The 18,514-nt window shown below is 36.8% G+C and overlaps 1 protein-coding gene across 2 annotated transcripts in view; it reads left to right on the top strand.

Moving 5' to 3' along the window:
• ALG5 (ALG5 dolichyl-phosphate beta-glucosyltransferase) overlaps nucleotides 1–18,514 on the top strand; it is a 41,794-nt gene that overhangs the window by 16,264 nt on the left and 7,016 nt on the right. For both annotated transcript variants that reach the window (XM_047723218.1, XM_047723219.1), the window contains 2 exons: nucleotides 9,859–9,918; nucleotides 16,826–16,977. In XM_047723218.1, coding sequence (XP_047579174.1) covers nucleotides 9,859–9,918; nucleotides 16,826–16,977 — 212 coding nt within the window. The remainder of the gene's footprint in view (nucleotides 1–9,858; nucleotides 9,919–16,825; nucleotides 16,978–18,514) is intronic.

Below are 18,514 nucleotides of genomic sequence, written 5' to 3'. Positions count from 1 at the left end.
TCCTGGGCGAGCAGAGAGCCCGATGTGGGGCTGGATCCCAGGACCCTGGGATCGTGACCTGAGCCGACGGCAGAGGCTTTAACCCACTGAGCCACCCAGGAGCCCCTGGCACACTTTTTCTGTAAAGGGCCATAGAGTAAATATTTTCAGCTTTAAAGCCATATAGTCTCTGTTGCAACTACTCAAACCTGGCAGTAGCACAAAAGCAGACCTAGATAATACATAACTGAATGACCATGCTTGTGTTGCGAGAAAAGTTTATTCACAAAACCAAGCAGCAGGCCAGGTTTGGGCGACAGGCTATACATTACAAACCCTTGGTCTACTTCAATCATTTATCCAACATTGGAAACTTTTTATAGCTGCCAAGTGATCTTTCAGTCTCTGCTTGCATAGTTAATAGTGATGCCCAAGCAGCCCATCAGTCTCAACTCAGTTACAAAGTTCCTCTTTACATTAAATGCAAATATGCCTCCTTTTAATCACCCCCTCTGGTTGGTTCTGTTTTTCAGAGTGACACAAACTAGTGTCCTGTACTTCTTTGTGACAGCCCTTTAAAGAGAAAGCTGTTTTCTGTGTGGTCTTCTCTATTTTAGGCTGTCAGTAGTTCTTTCAGGTTTTAAAACAGCATATTTCTGTCATCATCCTGATCATTACCCACTGAAGGTGCTTCAATGAGTGTGGATCTGGTTACCACATTTACATAGTTACCTCACATGGCCAACTCTTCTGTATGCATTGCCATTGCACCTTGTCTCCCCATCCTCAAACTGGCACAAACGTATCCTCAAATCGTGTTTGTTTTGCCTTGTTTTATTTAGGAATGGAAGTGTGACTGCATTAAACATTAGCATTAAAAATGTTCGATTTGCATTTGTCAGGGTGTAGGACTTTTTTCCTATCTTTAATGCAATTGCCATTCTGTTCTCAATTCATTTAAGTCACAAATTTGATAAGCATGAATCGTATATGTTCCCTTAAGACCTAATAATTGGGGGCGCCTGGGTGGCTCAGTGGGTTAAGCCGCTGCCTTCAGCTCAGGTCATGAACTCAGGGTCCTGGGATCGAGTCCCACATCGGGCTCTCTGCTCAGCAGGGAGCCTGCTTCCTCCTCTCTCTCTGCCTGCCTCTCTGCCTGCTTGTGATCTCTCTCTATCAAATAAATAAATAAAGTCTTAAAAAAAAAAAAAAGACCTAATAATTGACTAGAACAGTTCTGGAAATAATGAAACAAGAACGTGGGTTCCGAAGTAGTCAAATCCTATTAATGGCTACATAACTAACTCACTAGATGGCAGTAGTTAGCTTCAGTATCTTCTGTGTTAGTGTGTTTGTTGACTCTCCAGATGTAATGGCTTCTAATGTTTTCTCAGCTGATACTATTTTTAATTGCAACAAAAAGAAATTTATTACTACTTTGTGCTTGTATTTCCACTTACAGTGCCGGACAGATTATCCTTAATGTATTTAGAAAAGTCACTTGCAATTTCTTCTCCAAAGAAGATCTTTTAAGGTTTTAAACTAAACGTGTAATTTAGGGGCGCCTGGGTGGCTCAGTGGGTTAAGCCGCTGCCTTCGGCTCAGGTCATGATCTCAGAGTCCTGGGATAGAGCCCCGAATCGGGCTCTCTGCTCGGCAGGGAGCCTGCTTCCTCCTCTCTCTCTGCCTGCCTCTCTGCCTACTTGTGATCTCTCTGTCAAATAAATAAATAAAATCTTTAAAAAAAAAAATAAACATGTAATTTAAATGGAGCTTTGTATAATACACAAATAAAATAGGGATTTCTATTTCGTTCCAAATATTTTATCTGTTATCTTTTTTTCTTTACGTACAAAGCTTTACTCCCAGCTTTTCAATTTCTTAACCAATAGTTATGCTACCTCTTTTAATAAAATATGCTTTTATAGTAATTTTTCTAAGCAAAATATATGATGATCATTTGTTTAGTGGCTTAACTATAAAAATAGAATTAAAACTCCCTAAACAGGCAAAATAGATGACAAGAAATAGGCACTCCGTAACCATAGAGTAATTCCTCAAGCTGTGACTTGGATCTTGGATTTCCATTTAGTCATAGTTCCAGTAAACTTAGTTTTTAGGTTTTGAAGTCCACAAATGATGAAAGGTAACAGATATGGAGTAAAACTGCATTGAGAAAAACTACAGGAAAAAGATACTAACCATCCCACCTTCAACACACATACCTCTCAGTCTGGAGTGATTGCTAACTAATGTCCCTAAATGTTCCTTTGTCTTTAATTTAGTAGTCCTGGGCCAAGTTTGGTTTGGAGACCCTAACACTTCATACATATATGCCTGGTTTGGCTTTTCCTTAAACGAGAATATGACAATTACTGTTTCTACTCTTTTTTTGTGGACCGTGGGCAAGTCTAAAAGCCAAGTATATCTGTGTCACCTTCTCAGATGGCCAAGCATCCAAAAGAAATCCCTTAACTTTCCAAATCATTTGTTTTATAGACCCGTCAGTTACACAAGCATTTTGCTGAGATCTTTGTGAAAATCCAACAAGGCAGAATACAAAAATTAAAAAGGATAGTCTTGAAAATGTAAAAAGAGGTAGATTGTTCTCGGTGGAACTTTCAGGACAGTCTGTCTCAGCAGATCACACAGTGAAGGACACGAGCTGCCTACCAAAGCAGGTGTATAATGCCAACAAACCTGGTTTGAAAGTGGGTATCTGTTAAGAACAGGGAAAGCAAACTTTTTCTCTGAAGGGCCAGAGGGTAAATATTTTAAGCTTTGTAGATCGCATATGGTCTCTGTTGCAAAACTCTTTTTTTTTAACAACACTTGAGAAACCATTCTTGCTCATAGATCATGCAAAAGCAGGCAGTAGGCCGGCTTTGGCCCACAGGCCATAGTTTACCAACCTTGTTCTAGAAGACTGAAACCTTAACGTTAACCAAAATTTCTGCTGACCACAAAGATTTTCATAAATTTAATATGCTCATGATTGTCAAGAGAAAATTCTCTTAATTTGAAAGGCAGGGAAGGACACCTGGGTGGCTCAGTTGGTTGAGCATCTGATTCTTAATTTCAGCTGGGGTTGCAATCTCAGGGTCGTGGGATCCAGCCTCACACCAGGCTCCCTGCTTGAGGATTGTTTTTCTCTCCCTCTGCCCCTCTCCCTGCTTGTCTACCCTCTCTTTCTCTCTCTCTTTCTCTCTCAAATAAATAAATAAATCTTTAAAAAATAAAAATAAATTAAAAACTCAGGGAAATAATAAGGCACCTTTCATCAAATAAAAAGAAAAAAAGAATAAAGTTGCCAAATTTATCAGGTGAGTCTGTGCAGATTAATACAATATTTTTATAGAACAAGTTCAAAATAAGAACCAAAAGGTTTAAATAATTCACATCCATTGATTGAATAATACATATCCCTTGACTCAGCTTTGAGAAGTTTACCTTAAGGAAATAATTAAGAATGTGTATAAAATAAATTTTCAAGGATTTTTTTTCCTTATTTTAAAAATATATTTAATATATTATAATTTCTTAGAGGAAACATTAAATATGACTTAAAGTGTTAAATATTCATTTACACAGTTAAATTCATTATCATATAGAATGCTATTCAGCATATACAATTAAGTGAAAAAATAAGTTTTAAATATCTGATATCTATATAGATAGCTGTAGCCCTAGTATCTAGTTATCTATCTAATAAATAATGTATTAACATCAATTGTCTCTGGATAGTGGGAGTGTAGATATCTTTTCAAAGTTTTATTTTTCTTCAGATTGATTTTTTTTAAGTTACCTCTGCACCCAACATGGAGCTCAAATTCACAACTCCGAGACCAAGAGTTGCATGCTCTTTCCAATTAAGCCAGCCAGACACCCTTATTTTTTGTTTTTAATAATGAACATTTACTGCTTTTGAGAAAAAAGGGGGATAGGATTTTTTTTAATCAAAACATAGTTTTTTAATAAATAAAACTTTTTCTTAACTCAGTACTTCACTTTATATGCTAAGTTTTCCATTTCTGCCCACCTTGGATGAATATGATTAATTTTACTATCTGACTTTTCTCTTACTAATTTCTAAATTGTCGCAACTTTATTTCTGTATATCCACCTCATTTGGAGTCACATTTGCCTTTGGAGTACTTATGCCAATTCCCATTTCCACTTCATATGTTTCGTGTTTTTTTTTTTTTTTTTTTAAGATTTTATTTATTTTTTTATTTTTTTTTAAAGATTTTATTTATTTATTTATCAGAGAGAGAGAGGGAGAGAGAGCAAGCACAGGCAGACAGAATGTCAGGCAGAGGCAGAGGGAGAAGCAGGCTCCCCGCCGAGCAAGGAGCCCGATGCGGGACTCGATCCCAGGACGCTAGGATCATGACCTGAGCCGAAGGCAGCTGCTTAACCAACTGAGCCACTCAGGCGTCCCAAGATTTTATTTATTTATTTGACAGAGAGAGATCACAAGCAGGCAGAGAGGCAGGCAGAGAGAGAGGGGGAAGCAGGTTCCCTTCTGAGCAGAGAGCCCGATGTGGGACTCGATCCCAGGACCCTGGGATCATGACCTGAGCTGAAGGCAGAGGCTTAACCCACTGAGCCACCCAGGCGCCCCCACTTCTTATGTTTCTTAATTGTAGGTGTGGAGCTCAAATGCTCCTAGGTTCAGACTGCATATAACTTTGGGCAAGTTAATCCACCCACCTCATTTCTTCATCACTGACAAATGGACAGTAGCCATAAGTTCATAATCCTGAGGTGATGATTAAAATTTTAAAAAATTTATGGTTAACTATTTAGCATATGTTCAGCACTTAATAACCATTACCTCTAATTATTAACATAGTCTTTGTGCTTGATTTTTCAGAGCTAATTCTAATGTTACTGCTAATAATTGTTGATATAAATTAACACTATTTAGTTCTTCTAGTCTATTCCTTCTCTCCAGTGAATTGTGAGGAAATACTTAAATGGAGAAGTACTAGGTAAGAGATTCTGATGGAGCATTTCTTTCTAGAAGACAATATGGTACCACTTTTTACCACTTTAAAAAGCTACCTGTCAGGGTACCTGGGTGGCTCAGTGGGTTAAGGCCTCTGCCTTCGGCTCAGGTCATGATCCCAGGGTCCTGGGATCGAGCCCCACATCGGGCTCTCTGCTCTGCGGGGAGCCTGCTTCCTCCTCTCTCTCTCTCTGCCTGCCTCTCTGCCTACTTGTGATCTCTGTCTGTCGAATAAATAAATAAAATCTTTATAAAAAAAAAAAGCTACCTGTCATACTAACTGAAGTATTCATTTCAACACCCACAAAAAAATTAGCAATACTCTGAAAGAGGCTTAAAAGAGACTTCATGTTTACATACATTTTCTAATACGAGCTGTTTTAAAAGCAAGACTATCTTTTCCTGAAGAATAGCTAACTGTTCTAAAAGCTGTTTAGATAAATTCCTTATGATGGAGAGGTCAATACCAGGGATTCAGTTCTTATATCAGAACTGCAGATATACAAACTTCTCCTAAAAGCTTTTAGAGACTTACACTGAGAGAAAAAAATTTTAAACAAAAACCTTTGTTATTTTAATTTGTTTTTAGTTTAATTAAGTGACATTTTAATCCTACTTAGTCTCTGGAAGGTAGGAAGGGTCCTTTCCCACCCCGCCCCCCCATCTAATACATCTAATGCTCTTCTTGGATTTTACTTTGAAGCTTATTTGCCATATACTGTCTGAACTTTTTACATGATTCTTCCTTAAGAAAAGCCTTCTCTGGGGCACTTGGGTGGCTCAGCCAGTTAAGCCGCTGCCTTCAGCATGTGCTGTCTCTCTGTCAAATAAATGAATAAAATCTTAAAAAAAAAAAAGAGAGAGAGAGAAAGAAAGAAAGAAAGAAAGAAAGAAAGAAAGAAAGAAAGAAAGAAAAGCATTCCCTCCCTTCCTGGTAAAGTACCTCTGCCAGAAAAAGGGAAGAAAGTATTCCTACTACTAACTAGTAGGCAAAGTATGTAACCGTAATTTCCAAAAGAAAATATAATAGCCACTAAAATTTCACCCAGTTTACCTTTTTATTATAAAGAAAAGAAAATTAAATCACATGTGGTTTTATTTTCCCCTTATAGAATTAACAAATTTAAAATGAGAATAATTAGAACTGGCAAGGATTTGATGAAGTAGTCAATATCATACCCATTTAGTGGTAATATAAAGAGCCTTTCAAAGAATAATTGGGAACATAAACATTTAATGTTCAGTTTAGTATTCACACGTTCAGTTTAGCATTCTGCTTCTATGACTTTTTCCAAAGGAGGAGATCCAAAACATTCATTTTTTAAATGTTCATACGTTCCATGTAGTATTCTGCTACCATGACTTTTTCCAAAGGAGGAGATCCAAAATACAAATTGAGTTTTATATTCAAAGATGTTCTTTTGGTCACCTTTCTAAAAGCCAATTAGAAATAGTCAACACATAGGCAAACAGTGAAAATATGGTGAAATATAATATTGCCCTCACCATTGATACAAAAAAGAAAGACAGACATGTAATTCTGCTAAAGTTCTTGAAAAGTAAACCTGAATTTTATCAAGCTTCTAACAACCAGTTTACAGGAAATATAGGAGACAGAGGAACATGATAAATGCCAGCAATGTGAGTACAGTCCACAAAATCCAACATCTAGGAAATTCTACAAACTAATTGCATAGTGTCTTCAACAAATAGAGTATAAGAAGAAAATTAAACCAAAGTGGGGGGAACACACAGGCAAAAGAAACATCAACTGATTTGTATTAATTTTATTTGGCTCTTGATTCAAATAAACTGAAAACATTTATGAGATAAGTAGACAAATCTAGAAACTGTACCTGGTGGTATTAAAGAATTATTGTTTTAGTTGTGATAGTGCTATTGTGTTTGAAATATATAGCAATTTATAATGGGATGCCTAGAATTTGTTGGATGGGATAGTGATGAGGAGCTTTAGAGGAAGCAATATTGGCCATGTATTGTTTTTTTTTTTTTCTTTTTTTTTTTAATGTATCAATAATTGTTGAGCCAGATTATGGGCACATGGGGGCTTCATTTTCCTAGTCTTTCTGCTTTTGTGTATTGTTTGAAAATACTTATAATAAAAAATTGAAAAATAATGACTTGAATATAAGAAATTTTTAGGTTATTTTGAATGAAAAAACTGATATGTAGGTAAATTTCAGCTCTGGTTTTAAATGCAGAGGGGGAAAAAACACTAGGAAATAAATAAAAGTACTATAAATGGCTGCTTTTAGGTAGTGAGATTATACATGACTTTTTCTCTTTATAATAAAGTTTTATTGTAGGTAAATTTATATGCTTGCCTTTTTTTTTCCTACAATATGCACTTTTAGTTTTGTTTATTTTGAAGAATAGTTCAAAAGTCAAATGGCACAAGAAGATATACAGTGAAGGGAGGCCCGCCCTTCATTTCTCAGCCACTCAGTTACTCTCAGAAGTAACCAGTGTTAATTTCTTGTATATCCATCTGGAAGATGTATATATGTTTTCTTTATTTAAAAATGCGAACTGTTACACTATTCAGTGTTCTCTTGTTCCACTTAACAATGTATCCTGGGGATTGAGCCATATTTATACAGCTAAGTCCTTCCTCATTCTTTCACGGTGTCATAACTAATGCCTTTGGATAGACATGCAAGTTTGCTGCTTCAAACAACACTGAAATGATTAACCCTACTTGAAAGTCCTTTCATACATATGAAGTTTATTTAAAGGAAAAATTCTTAGTTGTGAAATTGCTTGATCAGATTATATGTATATTTGTAGTCCTGATAATTTTCATATTCCTGTCTGTAGGGCGTATAGGCACCATATTGTAAACACTGATAGGTTTTATTTGCATTGCTCTTGGGATACATGTGATTGAGGATGTTTTCAGTTGTTTAAGAGCTCTTTTCACTTCCTCTTTTATGAACACTGTATTCATAACCTTTGCCTCTTTTCCAGCTGAGTTCTCAGGCTACTTTTATAATAATTCATAGGGGCACTTTAGCATTTTGGAAATAATCCTTTTGTCTATAATATAAATTACCAATATTTACCCCCAATTTATGTATCTTTTAATTTTTTTAAAGATTTAATTTATTTGAGAGGGAGAGACAGAGAGAGAATGAGCAAGTGAGAGAGAGAGAGAGAGAAATAAAGCACCAGCTAGGGGAGGGGCAGAGAAGCAGACTTCCGGGTGAGCAGGGAACACAACACAGGACTTGATCCTAGGACTCTGGGATCAAGACCTTAGCCAAAGGCAGATGCTTAACTAACTGAACCACCCAGGCACCCCTATGTGTCTTTTAATTTTGAATATGCTTGGATTTTTGTTTTGCTGTACAATTTTTAAAAAATTTATTGTCAAATTGTTTTTTCTTTTTTTTTTTTTTTTAAGATTTTTTATTTATTTGTCAGAGAGAGAGAGTGCACATAGGCAGGCAGAGTGGCAGGCAGAGGCAGAGGGAGAAAGAGGCTCCCCGCCGAGCAAGGAGCCTGATGTGGGACACAATGCCAGGACGCTGGGATCATGACCTGAGCCTAAGGCAGCCGCTTAACCAACTGAGCCACCCAGGCGTTCCTCAAATAGATTTTTCTTCTAGATTTTGTGTACTTATGCTTTCCTTGAGATCATTTAAAAAATTATTCCTGATATTTTACACTTAAATCTTTCATGTATCTGAAATATATCCTACTATTTAGTATGAGGCTCAGGTTCAGCTTAATTTGGTTTCCAAGTAGCTACCTAGATGTCCCACAGCATTTATCAGTTCATCTTTTCCCTACTGATTGAAAATGTCATCTTTATCATATTCTAAGTATCCATATTGTATGTGTGTGTGTGTGTGTATGTATGTGTCTGGCCTTTCCATTCTGGTCCATGGATTTATCTGTTCACATTGTAATACCTTTGTTTTAAATACTATAGCTTTATAATATATATTAAATCCTCATTCTTAGAATTTTCCTGGCTCTTCTGGTTCTTTATTTTACAATATTAACTATAAAAATTAGCTTATCAAGTTCAGTGAGAAATTATTTTTATATTTCTATTGATATGACCTTAAATTTAAAGATTAATTTTAAAATAAAGATTAATTTTAATTAAAATTAATTTTAATTTTAAATCAAAAATTAATTTTTAATCAAAAAGTAATTAATTTTTGATACTGTTATCACATCTGCTCATCCATGATCATGGTATGCCTTTCCATGTGTTGGGTTCTTTTATTTCCTTGGTAGCTTGTATATGTGTTCGTTATTTAGGTATTGCCACATTTTTTATAAAGTTTATTTCCAGAGTTTGCTTTCTTATTGATGTTACAAATACCATCTTCCGTTCTGTTATCTGATTGTACATATGCAGACTAAAGTATTATATATATATCTTGATCTGTGCCCACTCATCTTCTTAAATTCCCTTAATACGTGTAGTAGTTTTTCAGTTAATAATCTTGGATTTCCCAGAATGTAATGATTATGTATAATCATAGCATTTACAGATACCTTTTTTCCTAATACCACTATTTTTCTTTCTAACTATGTTAATACAGTATTTTTAATTAGAAGAATCACTTAAAAATAAGAATTTTCAAGTCATAGATGCCCCTAATATCTACCCTGTTGTCCTCTTAGTAAGTATAACTAGGCTTATTGAAGCTGTATATATTCTGAACACCTAAGTAAACCTTTAAAGATATTTAATGTAAGAAAAAAAAAGATATTTAATGTTACTTTTTTAAAAAATCAGTATCTTAAAAATGAGATAATCTCATTGAAAATAAATATTTTTAGTAATGATATTTAATTACTGAAAAATCATTTTATTGCTTTTTCCTCAGGAACAAATGGCTATTGCATGTGGATCTCGAGCTCATTTGGAAAAAGAATCAATTGCTCAGGTGAGGCTTTCACTGACAGGCATGATCAGCAAGTTTTTTTTCTCTTTTTTTCATATTCCTTAGCAAAAAAATAAGCTTTCATGTTTAATCTCATAAAAATGAGTTTGCTTTCAAAAGAAGAAAAATTTTTAATATTGGAAGGTTTGTGAAAGCACATTTAGGAATCGAGTTTTTGTGTTATTATTTTTTAATGAGTGTACAAAAAGGATGTAGATGTCACTTTCACTTAGGATGCAAGCAGCTCTTTTTTTTTTTAAGATACAAGAGTTCCCATTCAGTTCTAATATAAGGCAAACTTCTAAATGATGCATTTTTGAACCTTTCAACTTGCCTTTAGTTTTTCTCATATTGGCACACTTTAAGTACTGTATTTTGGGTTTCATTTAAAGTTTTTTGTTTTCTTTTTTTTTTTTTTTAACTTTATTCCTCTTAGAAAATTACTGTACCTTAAAATTTAACAAGTTGTAACTGCCTTCAATTAAGACATTAAATTCTTCATTTTGTAATTTGTATATTAGGCTAGAAAAGCTAGAGTAACTTGGGAGGGGAAATATATTAAAGAATTATTCTGTGCAATTTTTTTTTAAGATTTTATTTATTTATTTGACAGAGATCACAAGTAGGCAGAGAGGCAGGCAGAGAGAGGAGGAAGCAGGCTCCCTGCTGAGCAGAAAGCCCGATGTGGGACTCCATCCCAGGACCCTGGGATCATGACCTGAGCCAAAGGCAGAGGCTTTAACCCACTAAGCCACCCAGGCGCCCTGTGCAATGTTTTTTATTTTATTTTTTCACTTAAAAATCTGGGTCCAGTGTGTCAAACCCAGTAATTGTCTGTTATATTCTTTTTTTTTAAAGATTTTATTTATTTATTCAACAGAGAGAAAGAGAGAGATCACAAGTAGGCAGAGAAAGAGGGGGAAGCAGGCTCCCCGCCAAGCAGAGAGGCCAATGCGGGGGCTCGATCCCAGGACCCCAAGACCATGACCCGAGCTGAAGGCAGAGGCTCAACCCACTGAGCCACCCAGGTGCCCCCGTCTGTTATAGTCTTAATGTTTCATCTACTAGAGTGCCCAAATAAATCAAGAATAAAGCAATATTTTTCAATGCAAGGTCAGAATTGCCTGGGAAGTTTTGTTTTGTTTTGTTTTAAACATGCATATTTCTGGGCCAATCCCAGACACACTGAATCAGACTAGAGGGATAGACCAGGAATCTGCATTTTTTAACATTTTCCCAGGTCAACTTAATGCATACCAGAGTTTGAGAACCAGTGGAATAAAAGGCTGAATCTTTCCCTCAACAATTCTGCAGTAAGATACAAAGAAATTAAAATTTTTTTTCAAGATAATACTGATGGCAGCATCATAGAACCTCTTAAGGATTATGCTCAAGATTCTTCTTTCCTTAAGAAATAAATTAATAGGGACGCCTGGGTGGCTCAGTTGGTTAAGTGGCTGCCTTCGGCTCAGGTCATGATCCCGGCATCCTGGGATCGAGTCCCACTTCCTGCTCCTTGCTTGGCAGGGAGCCTGCTTCTCCCTCTGCCTCTGCCTGCCACTCTGCCTGCCTATGCTCCCTCGTTCTCTCTCCCTCTCTCTCTCTCTGACAAATAAATAAATAAAATCTTAAAAAAAAAAAAAAGAAAGAAAAAGAAAAAAGAAAAAGAAATAAATTAATATCTTCAGCATCTGATCCAATGTTCTGTGTCTGTATGGACTCTCTATAGTATTTGGAAAAGGTAATCTGTTAACCATAAAGAGTATCATACTACTAGAAGTTAAAATTGAAAGATTGTTAGTGGTTAGCTAGTCCAGCTTCATCACTTTACTGATACACAAGGGATAAGGAAAGGAAAAGTACATGTCCAAGATGTTTATATTATTTTATAATTATACAATAGAAACTATAAGATACTAAATCCCAACAATAGAAAATATTACAGATATTTCTCCTGGATGGAATATTATGCAGCAAATAAGACATAATAGTGGACACTATATAATAACGCAGGAAAATATCCAAAATACTAGATTGTATTTAAAAAAAAAAGAATATAGTATTGTAAATACAGCATAATTGCTTATGTAACAATATCTGTGCAAACAAAAGCACTTAAGTCTATGCTACTATTAATGGTTTTAATGTATAATTTTTTTCCTTTTTAAAAAATATAGGAGAAAAGAAGGATAATCCCTTTGGTGAAGCTAAAAAAGACACGGCAAAATAGGAAGCAAGAGAGTAACAATTAGGAAGCTAGTGAAATAATCTCTAGGCGAGAGATAGCTGGGGCGTGTATTTATCGTTCGTGGCAGGAGAAAGGAACCAAGTTTTTGGTTTTGTTTTTATTATTTATTTATTTATTTATTTTTTTAAAGATTTTATTTATTTATTTGACAGACAGAGATCACAAGTAGGCAGAGGCAGGCAGAGAGAGAAAGGAAGGGAAGCAGGCACCCTGCTGAGCAGAGAGCCCGATGTGGGGCTCGGTCCCAGGACCCCGAGACCATGACCTGAGCCGAAGGCAGAGGCTTAAACCCACTGAGCCACCCAGGCGCCCCGGTTTTGTTTTTAATGGTGTAAATTCTTTTCATTTAGAACTTCCGTTAGTTGTGGGACACCTGGGTGGCTCAGTTGGTTAGGCGGCTGCCTTCGGCTCGGGTCATGATCCCGGCGTCCTGGGATCGAGTCCCGCATCGGGCTCCTTGCTCATCGGGGAGCCTGCTTCACCCTCTGCCTCTGCCTGCCAGTGCTCGCTCTCTCTCCCTCTCTCTCTCTCTCTCTGACAAATAAATAAATAAAATCTTTAAAAAAAAAAAAAAAAAAGAACTTCCATTAGTTGAAAACTGAATTTTTCCTGGCAATAGTATTTAAATATAACTGTGCTATTGTCTAAATCTCCTTTGTATCTAGTACTGCTTTTAGTCAGACCTCAAGGGATCTATCCCAGGATCTATGTATTTATCATTTATTTTGTCATCCATTCATCTGTTCCTCCATCTCTAAAACCTAGTGGTTGATGTCGTGCCTTCGAAGCCCACAGAATCAGCTGCTATTCTGTAGAAAAGGAGGACAAAGTGATCCACTGGCGAGAAATCTGCAGTAGTCTACTGCAGACGTTATGCATCACTGCTGCTCAGTAGGCTTGTAGTTCAGGTCCTGTGTCTTGTCGTAGAACCCTACCTGCCTTACACAAGTTCATCTCCACCTGCCGCACATGCAAGAAAGTGCAGTATGGCCTTCCCTTCCTGAACCACTCCAGTTTTCTCTAAAGATGCTATACACAGTCTGAACCCTTGCATATGGTGATCAGTCTGTAGACAGTGAGAAGATTACAAAAGAATTAAGATAGTGAACAGGAACTTCAATAGCTTAATTGTATAGTTTTCAGATCTCTCTTTCCTGAATACTTTTAGACATATCCTCTGTTAATCCTACCATCTGTCTGCTGCTCTCTTGGAAGGCAAACATGACACGGCACCACTGGAGTCCTTACCATCTTCAGTGTATCCGCATGCCCATGTGTTCTGGATAATAGTTATAACAGGGATGTTTATATTGTCTTGGCATTCTTGGATTTATCATTTTTAAAGGATTCAAAGTAGACTCCGTTAGTGTTTATTTGATATCTTTAGATTTTCTTTGAAGAGTCTTGGCTTAAGTCTTAGGACTTCTTTGTTTTTTTGTTTTTTTGTTTTTTTTAAGATTTTATTTATTTATTTGACAGAGAGAGATCACAAGTAGACAGAGAGGCAGGCAGAGAGAGAGAGGAGGAAGCAGGCTCCCTGCTGAGCAGAGAGCCCGATGCGGGACTCGATCCCAGGACCCTGAGATCATGACCTGAGCCGAAGGCAGCGGCTTAACCCACTGAGCCACCCAGGTGCCCAGTCTTAGGACTTCTTTGAATTTAAGATAATTTAAGTACCAGTCAGCTTTAAATTTCACCTGAATTCCTTATTTACATTTCATTAACATTAGAGAGATTATTGTTAATATTAAAGTAGTGAGTGTCTTTCTCTTCATATTTTTAAATGTCTACTTCAGAAGTTTTTATAATGTTACTCTATGACTGTTAGTTTCATTGAACTAACTCTGTTCCATAATATATTTTTAGAAGTCTTGTAAGATATTTTACAAGGTTATAAAAATTAAAGGGAGATGCTCTTGTTTGTAGTTTACCTTGTTATGTTTTAAATATGTTAGAAGTCAAATAAGGTCTTCATGTGAACCCCACGTGTTTCTGGTTTGTTTTTTGTTTTTTTTAAATAACCATTATCTTAAAGCAAACAAAAATCTATTAAGATCCAAGCAGAAGTAGTCATGGGATATTTTCATTTGGTAACCAGTAAGCTCACCTAAATCACATTAAAAATCATTCAAGGAGAATAGTTTATAGGCATTATTTTTTCTACCTTTTAATTTTAATTTTTCTATCTTTCAATTTCTATTTGTTCCTTTCCTAAGCATAAGTGCTCTTTTGGAGGTTTAATCAGTCAACCAGTATTTATTGGAAATATTTTATATGGAAGGCACTGAGCAAGCTGTTGTGAGATTACCAAAGTATTTTAAGATGAGGTTTCTGCCCTATCTGCTTAGAGAGGTAAGACCTATTTACATCAGAACATAACTAATGATTCCAGGTAATAAATGGGAAGTGCTAGATCCTTTCACAAAGTTTATTTTACAGTTTACAAACATTTTGTCTAATTGCTCTTCAAATTGGTAACCAATTTATATTCCCACTAGTGGAGCACTCCCTTTCTCCATATCCTAACAAAAGATTTAATGCTTTGATTCTTTTTAGCGTTTGCCAGTTTGACTGGTGTAACATGGCATCATTCTGTAGTTAAAATTTGGTCTTATTGGTCACTAATGAGAATGACCATTGTTTTATATGTTTATAAGTCTCTTTTGTGTCCTTTTCTGTGAGCTGCTCTTAGACTGTGTCCAATTTGCTTTATGACTGTACTTTTTATTTTTTATTACTAAAGAGTTCTAAAGTGTTATCTTTCTAATGTAGGAAGAATGGATACTAATTTTTAATTACATGTACTGCAGATATTTTGTTTCACTGTTATTTGATTTTTTCCTTTTTGACATGAAACATAATAAAAACACATACAAGTATACATACACACACACAGAGACACTTAAAAAGAAGTTTGTTTCACGTACCTGCCCTATGTAATACACAAATGAAGTTGTAGTCAGGAGGTTAAAAGTGAGCTCTCAAGCTTTCTTCATTTATTAAAAACATTTATTAAGTTCCTGTTACTGTCTGTTCCAAATGCTTGGCTAAAGACTATTATCTCACTTAATCTTTTTTTTTTTTTAAGATTTTATTTATATTTTTTTTGAGAGTGAGACAACGGCAAGAGAGGGAACACAAGCAGAGCAGAGGGAGTGGGAGAGAGAGAATAGGCTTCCCACAGAGTGAGGAACCTGATGTAGGGCTCAGTCCCAGTACTCTGGGATCATGACCTGAGCCGAAGGCAGATGCTTAACAACCAAGCCACCCAGACGCCCCTATCTCATTTAATCTTTACAATTACTTTGTGAAGTGGGCATTTTCTTTCCCATTTGATAGATGAGGAAAGTGGGATGGAGAGAGTTGAAGTAACTTGCTCAAGGTCACCCTCCTAATTATTAATGCAGCCAGGGTTCAAATACAGATCTGCTCAGGTCAGTGGCTTTCTCTGCTTTGTCCTGGTATCACTTAGTCATGTTTCTGTTTGATGATGATAGAAAAAGCCAGTAAATGAAGAATGATACTAAAGATTACAGTTCTAAAAAGCAAAAACCAAAAGGAGGAAGAGAAATATTAAATAGTTTGAAATAGTAAATGTTCTACATAGACTCTCAGTAGGTTGCCAATGTGCATATATAGTGTATCATTCCATGGATTTATTATGCTGTAGAAAATTTTAAGAGATTCTTTATTTTAATCCTAAATATAAGAGTCTTGAATACAATGATAATTAATGATCTGTTATTTTTATGTTTTAAAGTTTGCAGTATTTAATAAATAATGGAATATTATGTCATGTACTACTAATAACATTAATTACTAATAATGTGAATACTCAGGATTAAAGACTACTTAAGTTGAATATCCAAAGTATTAAGAAACTTAATCATTTAAATCTATTTATCAGATATGTGTCATACCTAACTGGAGAGACTGTTGTTTTAGATTCCTTCTTAGTCTGTGACTTTTGTGACACTCTGCTATATTTTTTTGATCAATTCTCATTAACTAGGCATAGAACTTTAGGTTTAAATCATAGTGTTTTATATCTCCAAGATATTCCAATAACTGTCACCTTTTAAAAAAATATTTTATTTGAGAGAGCAAGTGAGTATGAGCCAGGGGGCGGGGTGCAGAGGGAGAGGGAGAAGCAGACTCCCTGCTGAGTAGGGATCCCAACCCCTGGCTCGACCCCAGGACCCAGAGATCATGACCTGAGTTGAAAGCAGCTGCTTAACTAACGGAGCCACCCAGGCACCCCATCTGTCACCTTTTTGAAACTGAAATATATCTGGGGCAAAGAGGCATAAAATGTATAGATGAATGAGATGCTCTCCTTGCTCATAGTAGCCCAAAACAGTTATAGTATGCTCCTGGTAGATTAAAGCCCTGACCTCACAGGTACTGTGATTCTTGTCTGATTCTTCTTGAACCTGTGAGAAAGGAGTAACCATTTCCCTGGTACCTCTGCCCTGCTCTAAGCAGTAGGCACCCTCAAAGTTTCTGTAATACACTTCGCCAGTGAAGCTAATGAAAGCGGTGTTCTTAAGTAAGATCTACCCAGCCAATTAAATATTAAAATACAGTTGTCTACAGCCAGGTGTTTTCAATGGTCCTTTATAGATTAATGGAAAAGTCCTTTATATTTTCTCTTTGTTTCAGCGTTCTTACTTCCGTACTCTGCTCATGTATGGGTTCCACTTTCTGGTGTGGTTCCTATGTGTCAAAGGAATCAGAGACACACAGTGTGGATTCAAATTATTTACTCGAGAAGCAGCTTCGCGGACGTTTTCGTCTCTACACATTGAACGATGGTAAGTTCCTGACCAGATGTACAGAGCATGTCTCACACAGCAGCTCCTCCGCATCATGAGAAGCAACCCTGTATTCTGAGAATGAACACTGAGCTTTAAACAGAACTGACACTTGTATGTGTAAAATTAATCCATATCTTTATTCTGTTACTGAGTTGGATCTTATTTTCAAAATCTCAAACTATACATATGGCATAAAGTTAATTTATTCCCCTTAGTTGTAGACAGTACAAATCAAAAGTCCTGAAAACATCCTGTTTCTTTAGGCTTCCGTATTTTCCTTTGAAGAGAAAGAAAGCTCAGAAGTACCAGAATGGAAGAGAGCCCCTCCTTTTTCTTTTCCTTCTTTCCTTTTTAGTAGTAAGTTCCCTCTCCTGCCTGTGACCAACCAGTCTTTCGACCTCTGCATCCCCTTCTACCTTCTTAAGAACTTCATCCTGTTCACTTATTTGTCTTGTCTTTTCCTGTCAACTGCATTTTTCCCATCAGTTTCTAAAACAAATTTAAATTTCTCTTGCTATTAAAAAAAAAAAAAACTCGGGGGCACCTGGGTGGCTCAGTGGGTTAAGCCGCTGCCTTCGGCTCAGGTCATGATCTCAGGGTCCTGGGATCGAGTCCCGCATCAGGCTCTCTGCTCAGCGGGGAGCCTGCTTCCTCCTCTCTCTCTCTGCCTGCCTCTCTGCCTACTGTGATCTCTCTCTGTCAAATAAATAAATAAAATCTTTAAAAAAAAAAAAACAAACAACTCTCGGGGCGCCTGGGTGGCTCAGTGGGTTAAGGCCTCTGCCTTCGGCTCAGGTCATGATCCCAGGTTCCTGGCTCTCTGCTCCAAAGGGATCCTGCTTCCTCGTCTCTCTCTCTGCCTGCCTCTCTGCCTGCTTATGATCTCTGTCTGTCAAATAGATAAATAAAATCTTTAAAAAAAAACTCTCTCCATTGACACCACCCCCCAGCTCCAGCCCTCTTTCACAGCCAGCCTTTTCTTGAAAGAGTGCTCTGTGCCTTCTGTTTTCTCTCTTCCCATTAATGCCTCACCCCACCTCAGTATGGATTTTCCCCATCCCTCCATCTCAGCATCTAGGGACCTCCTGTCATGAAATCAAGTTTGATATAACCACTTAGTGTCTTAATTAACCCATCAGCAGTGTTCTGTACTTCTGAATGCTCTCTCTTGACATATCCTGGTTATCCGGCTTGTCGTTATCCCAGACCTCGCCTCAGCTCTCTGCCTGCTTAGTGAATGACACGGATACACAGCAGCTTGAAACCTTGCAGCCTGCTCGGACATTCCCCACAGCCCCTCCATATATCCAGTCCATGGCCCGGCCTGTTGATTTTAGCTTTTATGCCCCTTCGCTTCTCTTAATCTTCTCTACCACCATGCAGGACACCATCATTGCCTTTGCTGTAGCCTGAGGAGTCTTTTCAAATTTAAAAGTAATCAGATCCACCTCTTTTGCTTAAAATCCTCAGTGGCTTCTCAGTGCCTTCCTGTGGACTTAAGAGGTACAGAATAATCTGTCTCCCCATGGGGACC

The sequence above is a fragment of the Lutra lutra genome, chromosome 3 (genome assembly GCF_902655055.1).
Source record: "Lutra lutra chromosome 3, mLutLut1.2, whole genome shotgun sequence".
NCBI classification, from domain to species: Eukaryota; Metazoa; Chordata; class Mammalia; order Carnivora; family Mustelidae; genus Lutra; species Lutra lutra.
Note: the sequence above shows the minus strand (reverse complement) of the source record. Positions and strands in the feature narration are given on the sequence as shown.